At 39.7% G+C, this 14,575-nt stretch overlaps 1 protein-coding gene across 15 annotated transcripts in view; it reads left to right on the top strand.

Annotated features, from left to right (window-relative positions):
• Positions 1-14,575, top strand: part of LOC126335395 (pumilio homolog 2-like) — a 550,606-nt gene that overhangs the window by 470,457 nt on the left and 65,574 nt on the right. For 13 of the 15 annotated variants that reach the window (XM_049998625.1, XM_049998620.1, XM_049998626.1 and 10 more), the window contains 2 exons: positions 9,773-9,869; positions 10,786-10,872. In XM_049998625.1, coding sequence (XP_049854582.1) covers positions 9,773-9,869; positions 10,786-10,872 — 184 coding nt within the window. The remainder of the gene's footprint in view (positions 1-9,772; positions 9,870-10,785; positions 10,873-14,575) is intronic. The other 2 variants (XM_049998621.1, XM_049998629.1) reach the window with 1 other exon arrangement.

The raw sequence follows: 14,575 nt of genomic DNA, 5'->3' as shown, positions 1-14,575 counted from the left end.
ATATTCAGCTACGAAACGTCACTGCAGAACTGTGTCGAAGGCTATCCGGAAGTCAAGAAACACACAAGTCTAAGCTCCACTGCCTCCAGCCTTCTGGATCTCTTGATAGAACAAAGCAGACTATTTCTCATGATCGGTCCTCGACGAGATTATGTTGATTTCTTCAGAGAGGTTATTTCAGATCCTTGGAAAATCGCCATATGCGAGTGCAAGATACTTTTATTCTGCAGCAGATCTGTATTGATAAGATAGATTAGTGGTCTGCGCATCTGTCTTGTCAACCTTGCTTAAAGAGTAGAGCGACGTACGAAGTTTTCTAATCACCTGAGAACCGCTGTTGCTCAAAGTACCTACGGTGGACTGTTCCGTGCCTGAAGTATCAGTTCTTCATATGCTACGTAAGAATCTAACGGTACCTCATCAGATCCACCGATATCCCCTATATCAAGCTTCTTTGTTTTTCAAATTCCGACCGCAGCACAGGGATCGACTGTAGATACTGTCTTATGATCTTCGCTGAAGCAATTCCTAAAGACAATTATTTTGGCTTCCTTTTTATCCTCGGTTACTATTAACGACAATGTGCATAGACAACACTGTGTCATTATTTGTTTAACATTGTACCAGAACATTTAGTTTTTTTCTGGCAACCCGACAGGCAGTAAATTTCTTTCGAATTCATTGAAATGTTTTTGCGCAGATACTTTCAAGTTTGTTTGGGCTTGATTCAGTTTTTTTGTCGTAAATGATTCGGTTTCTTCGAACTTGTTGTAGGTAACTTTTAAATATTATTGAACCATGTTTAGTGGCACCATAGTTAAATATCTTCCTCGGCACAAATTTATTTAGCAAGTGGGCTACCTGCTTCAGAATTTGCGCTATGTACTCGTATTTACGTTTCCCTCTCTAGATCTAAATGTTACCTATTGAATGCTCAACTTGTTTCTCATCATCTTGCTATCGCCCACCTTACATTTCGTAACTTTTTGCAACACTCTTCACTATTGACCCTATAATAGCCTTGTCACAGATTCCTTTGTTTACACTTACTGAAATGAAAAGTTCGAACACATTCGCCACTAGATGTAATACGTTTCACTCGCGGCTGGGTTGTTGAATAACGCGAACACGGTAGGTTTCATGATACGCATTTTGTACATCACATGAATTTTTGTCCCTGCAACCCGTCCTAAACACGACTGAAGGTCTAGAAATCCAGATTTGGAAGTGTTCTCGGACATAGAGCGTGGGGGACAGCTGCCCCGATGTAGCCTTGCCCCACCCGTTCCGCAAAACCCACGTGCGCGCCTGGCTGTCTTTATATGGCGATCACATCCGGCCCGCTCGTCTGCCGCCCACAGCTTCTGTGCGCCTTCCACGGGACTTAAGTGTCCCAGTCGGTGCTCCTAAAACTTCACTACTCTGTGCTGATAGGTGAGAAATTAGACACCGTATTTGTTACGCTTTACTAGCCTCTGGAACACCGACACAGCCAGTTCACAATTACAGGACAGCCGTTCAATTGATGACATCTTCTGTGTATTTGCTACCGGTCGGTAGCAATTGTGGTTGAATTTCGTACGGCAGTGGCTATTGCGCACTGCCTCCAGTTCCCGTTGCCAGCAAAGTTTCGTTTGGTATCCCGTGTTTAAAGCAGTACCGTTGCGGCTTCGGTATGTATTAGGTTGGTGCATAAGTTCGTAGGGTTTCTCCAGTAGTTTAATAAACACAACAGATACACATACATACTTTAGTCACTGACAATATACATCGAAGCGCCAAAGAAAGTGATACAGGCATGCGTATTCAAATACAGAGATATGTAAACAGGCAAAATAGGGCGCTGCGGTCGGCAACGCCGCTACAAGACAATTGCCTGGCGCAGTTGTTAGATCGGTTACTCCTGCTACAGTGGCAGGTTATCAAGATTTAAGAGAGTTTTGAATGTGGTGGTATAGTCTGCGCACGAGCGATGGGGCACAGCATCTCCGAGGTAGCGATGAAGTCGGGGATATTCCCGTACGACTATTTCACGAGTGTACCGTGAATATCAACGAAAGCAAAATGAGGATAATGGAATGTAGTCAAATTAAGTCGGGTGATTCTGAGGGAATTAGATTAGGAAATGAGACACTCAAAGTAGTAAAGGTGTTTTGCTATTGGGGGATCAAAATAACTGTTGATGGTCGAAGTAGAGATGATATAAAATGTAGACTGGCAATGGCAAGGAAAGCGTTTCTGAAGAAGAGAAATTTGTTAACATCGAGTATAGATGTGTCAGGAAGTCGTTTCTGAAAGTATTTGTTTGGAATGTAACCGTGTGTGGAAGTGAAACATTGACGATAACTAGTTTGGATAAGAAGAGAATAGAAGCTTTCGAAATGTGGTGCTACAAAAGAATGCTGAAGATTAGATGGGTAGATCACATAACTAATGAGGAGGTAGTGAATAGAATTAGGGAGAAGAGAAGTTTGTGGCACAACTTGAATAGAAGAAGGGATCGGTTGGTAGGACATGTTCTGAGGCATTAAGGTATCACCAGTTTGGTACTGGAGGGCAGCGTGGAGGGTAAAAATCGTAGAGGGAGACCAAGAGATGAATACAGAAACCTGATTCAGAAGATGTAGGTTGCAGTAGTTATTGGGAGATGAAGCAGCTTGCACAGGATAGAGTAGCATGGAGAGCTGCATCAAACCAGTCTCAGGACTGAAGACCACCACAACAACAGCAACAACAACCTTGAATATCAGGAATCTGGTAAAATATCAAATCTCCGACATCACTGCGGCTGGAAAAAGATCCTGCAAGAACGTGACGACGACGACGACGACTGAAGAGAAACGTACAAAGTGGCAGAAGCGCTGCCCTTCCGCAAATTGCTGCAGGTTTCAGTGCTGGGCCATCAACAAGTGTCAGCGCGCGAACCATTCAACGAAACATCATCGATATGGGCTTTTGGAGTCGAAGGTCCACTCGTGCACTCTTGATGACTGCACGAGAAAAAGCCTTACGTCTCGCCTGGGCCCGTCAACACCGGCATTGGACTGTTAATGACTGGAAACATGTTGCCTGGCCGGACGAGTCTCCTTTCAAATTGTATCGAGTGGATACGGACGTGTATAGGTATGGACCTTGCATGTCAGTAGGGGACTGTTGAAGCTGGTGGAGGCAATGTGAAGGCATGGCACGTGCGCAGTCGGAATGATATGGGACCCCTGATACGTCTAGATACCATTCTCGACGGGTGACACGTACGTAAGCATCCTCTCTGATCACCTGCATCCATTCACGTCCATTGTCCATCCCAGTGGACGCTAACGCTGGGTTATCGATTCTGCGACAGTAAAATCACGTAGTTTTGAGGCGAAGAACTCGTCGAACCATGTTCGGAGCGCATTTTGATCTGGAAAGAAAGTTCCTTGAAGGTTGTTCGATAGAAGAGGGGAAAAGGGGAAATCTGAGGACGCAAGGTCAGGCAAGTAAGGTGAATGCGGAATGACTTCCCAACCCAACTCTGTTTTTTGTCACTCTAGCTTATTGCGGACGGAAGTTATCACTACAAGCAGTCTTTTTGGTCGTTGTTCTTGGACTGCGACTGCAAGACATCTTATTTGTTAACAGTAAACGTCAGCAGTGATTGTTACAGCTCGGAGAAGCAATTCGTGATACACCACTACGTCGCCGTTCCACCACATGCATAGCATTATCATCAGTGAATGCTAGCTGGTTTCCTTGTGTTAGCATAAAGACACTATTTCTTGTCACCATAATATGATACAGGATTGGAATGGTTGGTGCTGTTGATGAGCCAGTTGATGACAAGCAAGCAGGACGTGCATACGATACGGCCACCCGCAGATTTTTGTGATCTTGACGTAGGGGATGCCGTACGTATACACACGATTTTTGAACCTATCACATTTGCCAGTTCTCGAGTACACCGATATATAGCATTGTGGATTAATGCGTTTAAACCATTTTCATCAAATCCCGAAGGTCTTCTTGAATGTTTTTCTATTTTCTTGCCCTTGCTCTGTCCATTGGCACAAATGTTTCCGGCTGCCTCCGGTGCTGTCACCCCTCTATTGAACTCAAGCAAAACAACATCTCGGAAATGCTCCGATTTTCCATTTGGCACTCCATTTTCTATCGTCCACAGTTTCATTCACTATCTCCACATGACAATATAAAAACTCAAATAGCGACAGTGAACTACAAATAAAAGATTACAATCGATGAATAAACCTGTAGCAACCGGTATACCAACATGTAAAACAAAAACTTGCGCACCAACCTAAAATAAGTGAATTTTTCTGTAACAAATTCTCTTGTGCAGATCTTGGGTTTCCCGCTCTTTACTTCATTGTCATCTTGCCGTGTCTGTGACTACAATAATTAAATCCCCCCCATTCCTCAGAGTCCTGGCAGTAGCAGCTATTTGTATTGGAAATACTAACTCCTATAGCCCTTACCATTGAATGTTGGCAACGCGAATAGCGACTTAGTTATTATTGCAATAGCTCGTGGTCGTGCGGTAACGTTCGCGCTTCCCAGTTATTATTGCAATAGCTCGTGGTCGTGCGGTAACGTTCGCGCTTCCCACGCCCGGGTTCGATTCTCGGCGGGGTCAGGGATTTTCTCTGTCTCGTGATGACTGGGTGTTGTGTGCTGTCATTAGGTTAGTTAGGTTTAAGTAGTTCTAAGTTCTAGGGGACTGATGACCATAGATGTTAAGTCCCATAGTGCTCAGAGCCATTTAAACCAACCATATTATTGCAATATGGTCACGATGGATCTCTCTTTCAATGCCAGAGTGTTAACGCCGTGTAAACTTAACGCTTCTTTAGATAGATGGGATCTACGTCGGCGCAACCAATGGAATCATATTTTAAGGCGGCATTTCATTGTTGGATTAAGTAGTTTTCTTTTTGCTGTTAAGTTGAATTTTATGTATAACTTGGAGAATTTAAAAAAATAACAACCAAAAAATGGTTCAAATGATACTGAGCACTATGGGACTTACCATCTAAGGTCATCAGTTTCCTAGAACTTAGAACTACTTAAACCTAACTAACCTAAGGACGACACACACATCAATACCCGAGGCAGGATTCGAACCTGCGACCGTAGCGGTCGCGCGGTTCCAGACGCTAGCGCCTAGAACCGCTCGGCCACTCCAGCCGGCAAAATAACAAGCATTTTCGTTACTCCGCGAAAGAAAGAAAGAGAGGAATTTACAGTGCCGATTTTGGAAGAGAACAACAGAACGTGCGTGAAAAATTGATAGCATGATTTATGGCATAACTGACGCAGAATAATCTGTAGGCAAGTTGTTGAATTGAAGATGAAATAACGTAACCATCAATTAATACACGCTAATGCAAAAATCAAAGTCAGTGTGCCGAACGATAACTTCGCTAAAAAAAAATTATTTCCTTCGGGCTGTAATGGCATAGAGGATCCCCGAGGTGTAAAATATCTCATTTTGTGTAGGAGTAGGATAGGAGATCGGATGCACGTGTCAAGTATGGTAAGAGTACCATCGCAGCAGACGAAGACTCGTTGTTGATGTAAATTAGTGTTTGTGTGAACGAATAAATCCAATAGTGATGAATATAATCGAAAGAACAAACATCCGTTTCGTGTGTCATTTCCTGCTGGATGTTCATAAACTTCATGACAGAGACAGATGTTTTTAACTAAAAATTGCCGACTCACCGCCGTGTCGAAGGGTGTAGTTTTTGGATCGGAAATCAAATAACAGGTAGCTTAGGGTAAAAAATTAGCCCATCTAACTGAGGGGTTAGTCTACAACGGTTCAGCTGTTTTCTTTGTCCCTCGGTAGCTCAGAGAAAAACTACATCCAGTTCCAGAATTTTTAGATCGAGAAAATAGTTCAATTGTCAACAATGCAAAAGGAACGTTTGACCACATTAATTGAAAACATCTGACAACATGTAAGGTAGGTAACATTTTAAATGTTTCTCAGTTGTTTTAATCTTGATGAGTGCCGGTGAATACAGTCGCTCGTTCGGACGGATTGATCACTTTACTGTGGCGTCTTAATTTTGTTTGGTTATTACCCATCACATCAGAAAATCATATTATGTAGTTGCTGTCTTCTCACTATTGCTTGCAGGAGATGGCAGTGTTAAAACGTCCGTGAAGAGAAGTATCATGACCCCCGCAGTTTGTTGTACAGTTCATGTTTTTTCTTATGTAGTCATATTCGTGAGAAATTGTTAAAGGAAACTGTGTGTTGCCTAAAAATCCAGGAATACCATTAACGTGTTTCTTCGCTTCGTACGATGCAGTGAACGTCTGTAACCCGCGAAAGTGGAACATTTCCTGTTGTGGGAACTTGCGCGTTCTTATAAGCTGGGGACGATATTTCACAAATTGAGTTGAGTAGAGGTGCGACACGAAGGCTGAGGAACCCACGACTCTCTGCGAGGCAACCTCGAGAGCGCGAGAGACGTGGAGCCCGCAGCTTTGTGCTAGGCCGTCGACCCACGCGCTGCCCTGCTCGTCAGCGGGCGACCATCTCCGTAGCTGGCGGCGTCGTAATCGCGTGCGGAAGCGCAACAGTAAAACAGCAGCTAATGTGATACCTGTTGTAACGTTATTGGGGAACTACAGTGATTCACAGTTTTGTGCAACAGCAACTGTAAAATTTGTTGAAAATACACGGGGAAAATATTCAATTGCAGCTCATCTTCTCATTCTAGAGTACGAACCAGATGGCTTATCAGATATATTCGCGCACTGCGTTCTTTATCATTTACATTATGTCACTTCTTCATTTACATTTCACATAATTTCATGGGCATCACTGGCTGACAGATTCTGCGCATTCAGAAACTGCACGAGTGGGCGAGTGTAATTTAAATATTCTTGGCATATTCATTATCTTGTGTATTAACCACAGCCATATTGGACATGAACATTGTTGTTGTCTCTAGCATTGATGTCTTGTCTTTCACAGAGAAATCAGTGTACCTGTCCACCATCTGTTCCTTCAACAATGTTAATGCACTCACTCTTTGAAGGCTATATATATATAGATATATATATATATATATATATATATATATATATATAACCTCACATTTGCTCTGAAAGTGGGGCATTACTTTTTTAGTTGACAAGGATAGCATGCACATTAGAGAATAGGGTTTGGGGAAAGAACTGAGTGATGGCGTCGTTAGAGACGTACCATCATCAGAGTGTTTACAAGATGAATTTAGCATGCATTAAAATAGCATCAAATTTTTGTAGTGGCTTGGTAACTGAGAGTGTACTTTGCAATATAGGTACAATTAAATCTTGAGTTCAGTAAGAGTACTATAACATATTTATGTCAGCATCAAAAAATGGTTGCTTGTACAACCACCAATAATGAAAAAGACTTCTGAAGTACGTTAGATGCTAGTTTATGGACATATGTGTTAAACTGCTTCCTGCTGTTATAAGTGACAATTGACCTTCTGTTTACTCTCCCTAATCACTCACAAAGATGTGAGAAGGCTACGGATTTGTTTTTAGGGACACACATTCCCTGCTAATATGCATTTGCCCTGTTGGTGTGTCGAATTTTCCAAATGCAGTGTTTGATGAGCAATTTAGGAGCTAATTTAAATTGTGCTTGACTTGTTATAGAACAATCACACAATTTCAAAACTCGAGGACACAGTTAAAATCCATTTCCTCGGTCATTGGATTTTCATCTTGCCTATTTTCTAACATGGTAAACTGTGCTCAATGTGGATCACAACTAAGAAGAAAAACCAATATTTGATATGAGATGAGATACTAGTGTAAGTGAAGCTGTGAGAATGGGTTGCGAGTCGTGCTTGGGTAGCTCAGTCGGTAGAGGTGAAGGTTCCGTGTACGAGTCCTGTTCCAGAACACACTTTTAATCTGCCGGGAAGTTTCAGTATTTGAGGCTGCTAAGGGAATAAGTTTCCTTCAATTGATTGGAAACTAAATTTCACTTTGGTAAGGCTTTGCAATGTTCATGATTCAAGAACAATTTTTTACTAATGTTTCAATGATATCTCTCTTAAGAATTGAAATCATATAAATAAATCTGTATGTGTCTAAAGCATTTTAAGTCCATTGTTTTTTATCTATTTGTCTTCTGTTTTGTGGTTAAACTTAATTAAGCCGGTACTCAGCTTTTGTCAGAAGTAAAAATAGAAAAAGAATAAGGAAAAAGAGAGGAGGATTGGGACTGAACTCGCAGAGTATTAACTTGGGCCTGTATACACTCGGCTATCTCATGACTATGACAACCGATTCCATTGAAAATGAAGTGAAATGATTTTGAGGTGCTAAACTAATTTTTTCCACTTTTTGAGGATATTTGTTGGATAGGGACCCATCATGGTAAATGGCTTAAGGGTGAAATACCTGACATTGTACACTACTGGGTGGGTGCTATTAAACTTTCCCTACTTGAGAGGGCCTCCATGAAAAACAAGTGACTGTAGTACAGTGAAACTTTGTGGCAACATTTGTAAAGACACGCAGAAGAGAGATATTGAATAAACAGCTAATAGAAATACATTTTAATTTCCACATAACAGGGTAACGTCTGTTATTTGCGTTCCATGTTCGTGTTCCAGGCAACAAATGATGCTCAATGTGATGACCATCAGCATCCGTGACATCTTAGAATCATACTGGAGATTGCTCTGCTGCTGGCCGAAACATTCTCATTTGAGATTTTGGCTACATCCCTCACTATGCTCATCTTCAACCTCCAGCATGTGTTAGTGTCCTATTTGTAAACTCATCGTTCAGGTAACCCCACAGCCAGAAATCACACGGGTTCAAATCTGGTGATCTTGGTGGCCATGCAGTTTGAAATGATGAGCTAATGATTCGCTTTTCTCCAAATGTGTTATGGAGTAACTGAGTGATCTCACGAGCATTGTGAAATGGAGCTTCATTGTGCATCAAAACAGTTAAGTGCAAAGCATTTCTCTCCCATACGGCAGGAATCAGTGTTGGTGAAGCAGATCACAGTAATGTGTGCCGTTCACAGTGCATGTCATTGGTCCTGAGAATCAGAGTTCCTCCCTGTGTTACCGTACCAGTGCCAGTGCCTAATGTCAAGTCATGAAACCAACACTACTAAGAGTGCAAGTCCTGCTGTGCGCAGTCTAAAAACGTCATTCTTATGAAGTTTGGTACTTGTGCAGTACGGTAAATAGTTTTTTATCTACACTGGCTCAGGTAGTTAAAGTTCCATTATAATCGCCCTGTGCATCACAGATCACAGTTCAGTACATTGATTGATCACCATCCCAGCCTCGAGTCCTCCTCATGTGAGTCTCTCTCTCTCTCTCTCTCTCTCTCTCTCTCTCTCTCTCTCTCTCTCTCTCTCTCTCTCCACTGCCAAAGTTACTCAAATACAGTACACAGCCAGGAAAACATTCCGTAGTTGGTTTCATATTGTGCTGCATTTTTAGACAATCTGTTCTAGACAATGACCATTGTGAGTACATAATTTTGGTGTCCCCAAATGTGTTAGCACATCTGACTCAATTGTGTTCAACATATTTTAGCCAATATGTTCTATAAAATGCTTTCATCAGTCACTCTGAGCATAATTGCTTAATGTCATATGTAAGGTGGCATCTAGAACAGGAACACACAATAATAATAATAATATGGGTAGCACCTAAAATATTACAGTTTAAATTACTGGATGTTGAAGAACAGTGTGTGGTCTTCAAGCTGTTAACAGTAATTTGTTTATTCACAGCAACTGTTCCGCAGTCAGCAGCAGCAACAAGCTACGCCTCAACAGTTGCTCTTGCAGCAACAACAGTACCTAGCAACACAACAGCAGCAGCAACTTGGTGAGTTTATAGTTTTAATTTAATGTTACTCTGCACTAAACTTTGAGGGTCCTTATTAAAAAGCGTTCAGAAAATCCAGTTCATAGGAATGAAGTGTACAGTATTCATAGTAAATGTAAGATCTACAGCCTCCTTTTTATGGTCTATTTGTCATTGGAAAGCTGTTGACTTGTACATATTGTAAACAATTAATTGATTTACCCAGAAACTTAAAGACCAGAAATGCTAACATTTTCACATTTTCAGTTTCCTCATATGTTACTTATATTGTACATATTTTGTGTACCAGTGAAATTGTACATATCCATTTTCAAATTATTTGTTTAGTTACATTTACTTGAAGTAGCATGTTGACTCCATAACAATTGTGCGCACCAGTAACAATAAGTGTAGAATTTCTTAGCAGTTGCATTATTGAAATTTCGCAGATGGTGCTACAGAGTAGTACATGTAAAAGTTCAGTATATATATTATTGATTTCTGCTTAACCTTCACAAAGTGAGAAATGACACACAACTAAGACTGTACCTAGACTGCATAGTTATTAAAGACAATTAATTAGATGATAAAATGTAACTCATATACTACGTTACCCTTAAACCAATCATTTAAGACCTAAATATTCTATGGCGGTCTGTAATACACTCCATGCAGGATCACATGACTGCCATAAGAAATAAATTTTCCAAGCCATTTAAATGACTACCTAAGTTTCAGCCCATGATATTATCAGCCATTTCAGATTTATCAAAGCTCTTTCACTGGTTCAGCTGCCCATATTTTATTTCTGTTTTAAATTTTCAGTTATGGAGCAGTTATTTTTCAGAACACATGTAACAGACTTTGGATCTGAATGCAGAGAGACCTAATGAAAGTGAATGCTATCTTGTAGATCATTTTAAGTGTTTCTTTGCAGGGCTGGCTGCCCCTGCTGCAGCATTTACGAGTGCACCTTATGTGATAAATGCACCCCAAGAGCCTTATGTTGGAACACTTATTGCAGGTGAGGTTTTATTTTCCATGTTATTTGTTTCCTTGTGTTTTAATATTGGAATCTTCAAACAATTCATAAATTTCATCGTATTAAATAGAAGAGTGAGGGTATACTCATACATTGTATCATGATACTTAGTGTCATTTTCATTTTTAGTTTGCTTTAAGAGAGAATTTTAATATCCCCCAATGAATTTTAATATCCCCCAATGGCAATCACATTTTTGTCAGTATTTTGTATATTATTCAGTTTTTTGTGTTTATGCTTTACACTACAAAAATATCAGTGCCCCTTACTTGTTTCATTGTATCCTAGAAGTCTTCTTAACAAAAGAACTGTAGCCTAAAAAATATCAGAATGCGTGCTTCTAACAATAAGTGAATTTTGTTAGAGGACATTCCTTCCTCTTACACAGAAATATTAATACTTCAAATCTATAATCTTACAATGAAACTCGTCAATGAACTTGCCAGTTACGAAGTTTGCGGAAAAAAGATTTATTACCAGTTACAGAAGCTTCATAATACATAATTATTCAAATGGGATTTTTAAAAAGTGGTTTTTTTTTTCCTAAACCAAGCCTAAAGAAACCAATGTTTCAAAAAACTCAATCCTCGTATATTAAGAAGATAAAAGTACGTGGATGTTGGGACTGTTCAAATGTAATATATGTTAAGGAACAGAGATGAAACAAAATGTTTAGATAGAAAAAACAAAAGTAGATGTCAACTTTCTTTGTTTACACGAAAACTGTGATGAAGGCTACGGCGGTTGTTCTGTTTTTGTAGTATTTTAAGACTTTTTTTCCTTTTAATTAAGTATAGTGTCTATACATCCACATGCATTCTTGATTGTGATATTAACTACAAATGAATGGAATTGTTCAGTTATATTATCTGAAGAAGAAACACTGCTGCCAGAACCACAACCACCACCACCACCACCACCCTTAAGCAGGAGTAAGACATGAAATGGTGGGAAAGATGATTTAACTTACCAAACGAAAGTGTTGGTACGTTGATAGAGACAATAACAAACAAAAACACACACAAAAGTCCAGCTTTCGCAACCAACCGTTGCTTCATCAGGAAAGAGGGAAGGAGAGGGAAAGACAAAAGGATGTGGGTCTTAAGGGAGAGGGTAAGGAGTCATTCCAATCCCGGGATTGGAAAGACTTACCTTGGGGGGGGGGGGGGGGGGGGGGGGAATGGACAGGTATACATTCTCTCTCTCTCGCGCACACACACACACACACACACACACACACACACACACACACTCTCTCTCTCTCTCTCTCTCTCTCTCTCTCTCTCTCTCTTCCCACGTGGAATTTTTCCTTCATTGGCAGTATCTTTAAAAAACAGAATCTTATACTGTTACATTGAATCACAATACATTTACTTTGGGGACAGTTTGTTATACTTCTTAACTAATTGATTTTGCTTGGAAGTGATAGGGATACACACTCGATATGCATTGAACGGCGCATACCACAATTAAGCAACCATAAGTATCATTGTGTGGACTGTAAAACTTCAAATTAAATTTTTTTATGTTCATACAGCTCACAATAAAAATGTAGTAAATTGCTTTTTGTTTTGCTGTAGTCAGTGCTGTAACCATACATATCTAATAATGCCTTGTACAAAGGAAGCAGTTGTATCCTGATAATAGGTTATACTTCATTTGGTGATCACAAGAGGCTGATGTATTCCTGCAGGTTCCACTAAAATCTGTTGAATTAATGTAGTCCTGGATCTGGTCTCATTCTGCAATATAAGCTGAGTGCCAGACTGGGACTCAAGCGTTGATCATCTGTCCTCGGGCAAATGCTATACGGATGAACTGTCCAGGCATGACTCGCTCTTATTGCTTTACCTCCAACATTACCTGTTTCCTACTTTTGTTGGTTTGCATGTAAATTTTAACCTTGTGCTATTTGTAATTTGACGTGTACACTTTGGAAGAGGCAATTATGTCCTTGTTCACCTTCAGTTATGCTTCAAATGCTCTCATTATGTACAAATACTGCTTGTACTTAGCCTTGCTAAATAATTAATATTTTTAGTCTCTTCCCCAGTTTTGAACCTGATACGTAATTTACATCATGTGTGATAGTGTTGGCACTACTGTCTGTGAGTAACTTCATTAAGTTTTCATCACCACCACACTTCCTCTTGTAAATACTGTTCTTCTAAATGATCCAAATGAATTGTTCATTCGGCTGTGTCTGTTTTTAAATGTGTTTTTACATTCTTAAGTGCACAAAACAATATCAGATCGTTTCTGTTACTGGCTTGTGACTATACATTTTGTGGTGATGGTGGAGGTGTTAAACTGTGTAATTTTTTGTTGAAATGTATTAGAGAAGACATTTAATTTTCTTTTTTAGTGATTTGTTTTGACATTTTCTTTGATATATTAATTTTAATTTTTCAAGGGATGCCAAAAATCTGTGTTCAAGAGGTGGTTTTTGTAACCAATTTTCATACAACAAGAAATCTTAAAACAATGGTAAAGATACAAAACAACAAAATTTTGGTTTAAGGGACATGTGGTCTCTGGTGCCTTGTTACAGAGTTATAATTAAATTAAGATTTATTTCATTTGTTATCACTTTCGTGAAAATAACCTTCACATTAGTGATAAAGCCTGTCGAAGTGAACAACACATGTACCGAAGCAAAAGTACTGTGATGTCGCTGATGGCACAATGGGGACAGCCCAGATGTGTGGTTGTGCCACTCATTCATTGCATTCAGTGAACTCAAACAAAAAATGTTACACATAAGCCAAGTCTCCGTCAGTAAGCATATCAGTAGTGCTGTATATCAGTGTTAATATAATAATAATGCTACTGGGAAAAATAAACCTGAGATGGAACCAAGCAATATTGAATGCCAGCTTGAGGGCAAAGAGTAAAGTACGCATTACTGTTGTCAACAGCAAGTTCCATAAGTAACTGGACCAAGTTTGTGCCCGAACAAAACGCATGGTGTGTACTGTTACCATTCACTCTGTTTGACAGATATTTTCAGTGCAGCATAGGTAAAAAGATAATTGGAAGTACTAAAGTAATGAGCCACTGGAGGCCAAGGGTCCCTGATATCAAGATGCTCAGAAAATATCCTGGAAAAAGTTAAAAAAAAAAAATTGTCTGTAGAGTCAGGGTTCACCCTGCACACTGACAAAAAATTCTTAACATTTGAAGGCAAACAAAGTGTCTTTTATGATTCTCATAAATGCCCATGTAACTTTAATCAAACTGAAAAGTGACTCATATAACCAAAATATAAATACGGATTAGTAGTTGTAGTAGTAAGTAGTAGTAGTAGAAATTTATAATAATAATAATAATAATAATAATAATAATATGTGCCCGTAGCAATGTAAAATGGTTGTGGTCACATTGGACCAACATGAGACAGTTACCATACTGTTAGCACACAGGAGTAATTTACTGGTAACTCAGAAATACTGTGGTTAGAACTCCTCTTTGGCAAAGTAAATCTCAACAAAACCACCACCTGTCATCATTGTGGAAGCACAATCGCATCCCAAATGGGAAATGTGCACCTTTTCTGTTAGTATGCACATTCTGTTTGGTCCAGAAGTTGTCAGTAGTATCCAGCATTCACAGTATGGCATTTGTGGAGAAAATCAATGAAAAAAACTACTTTAAAAATTAAAAAAAGACTGTTGCAAGAATCTCC

The sequence above is a fragment of the Schistocerca gregaria genome, chromosome 2 (genome assembly GCF_023897955.1).
Source record: "Schistocerca gregaria isolate iqSchGreg1 chromosome 2, iqSchGreg1.2, whole genome shotgun sequence".
Taxonomy (NCBI): Eukaryota; Metazoa; Arthropoda; class Insecta; order Orthoptera; family Acrididae; genus Schistocerca; species Schistocerca gregaria.
This window is presented reverse-complemented; position numbering and strand designations above follow the sequence as displayed.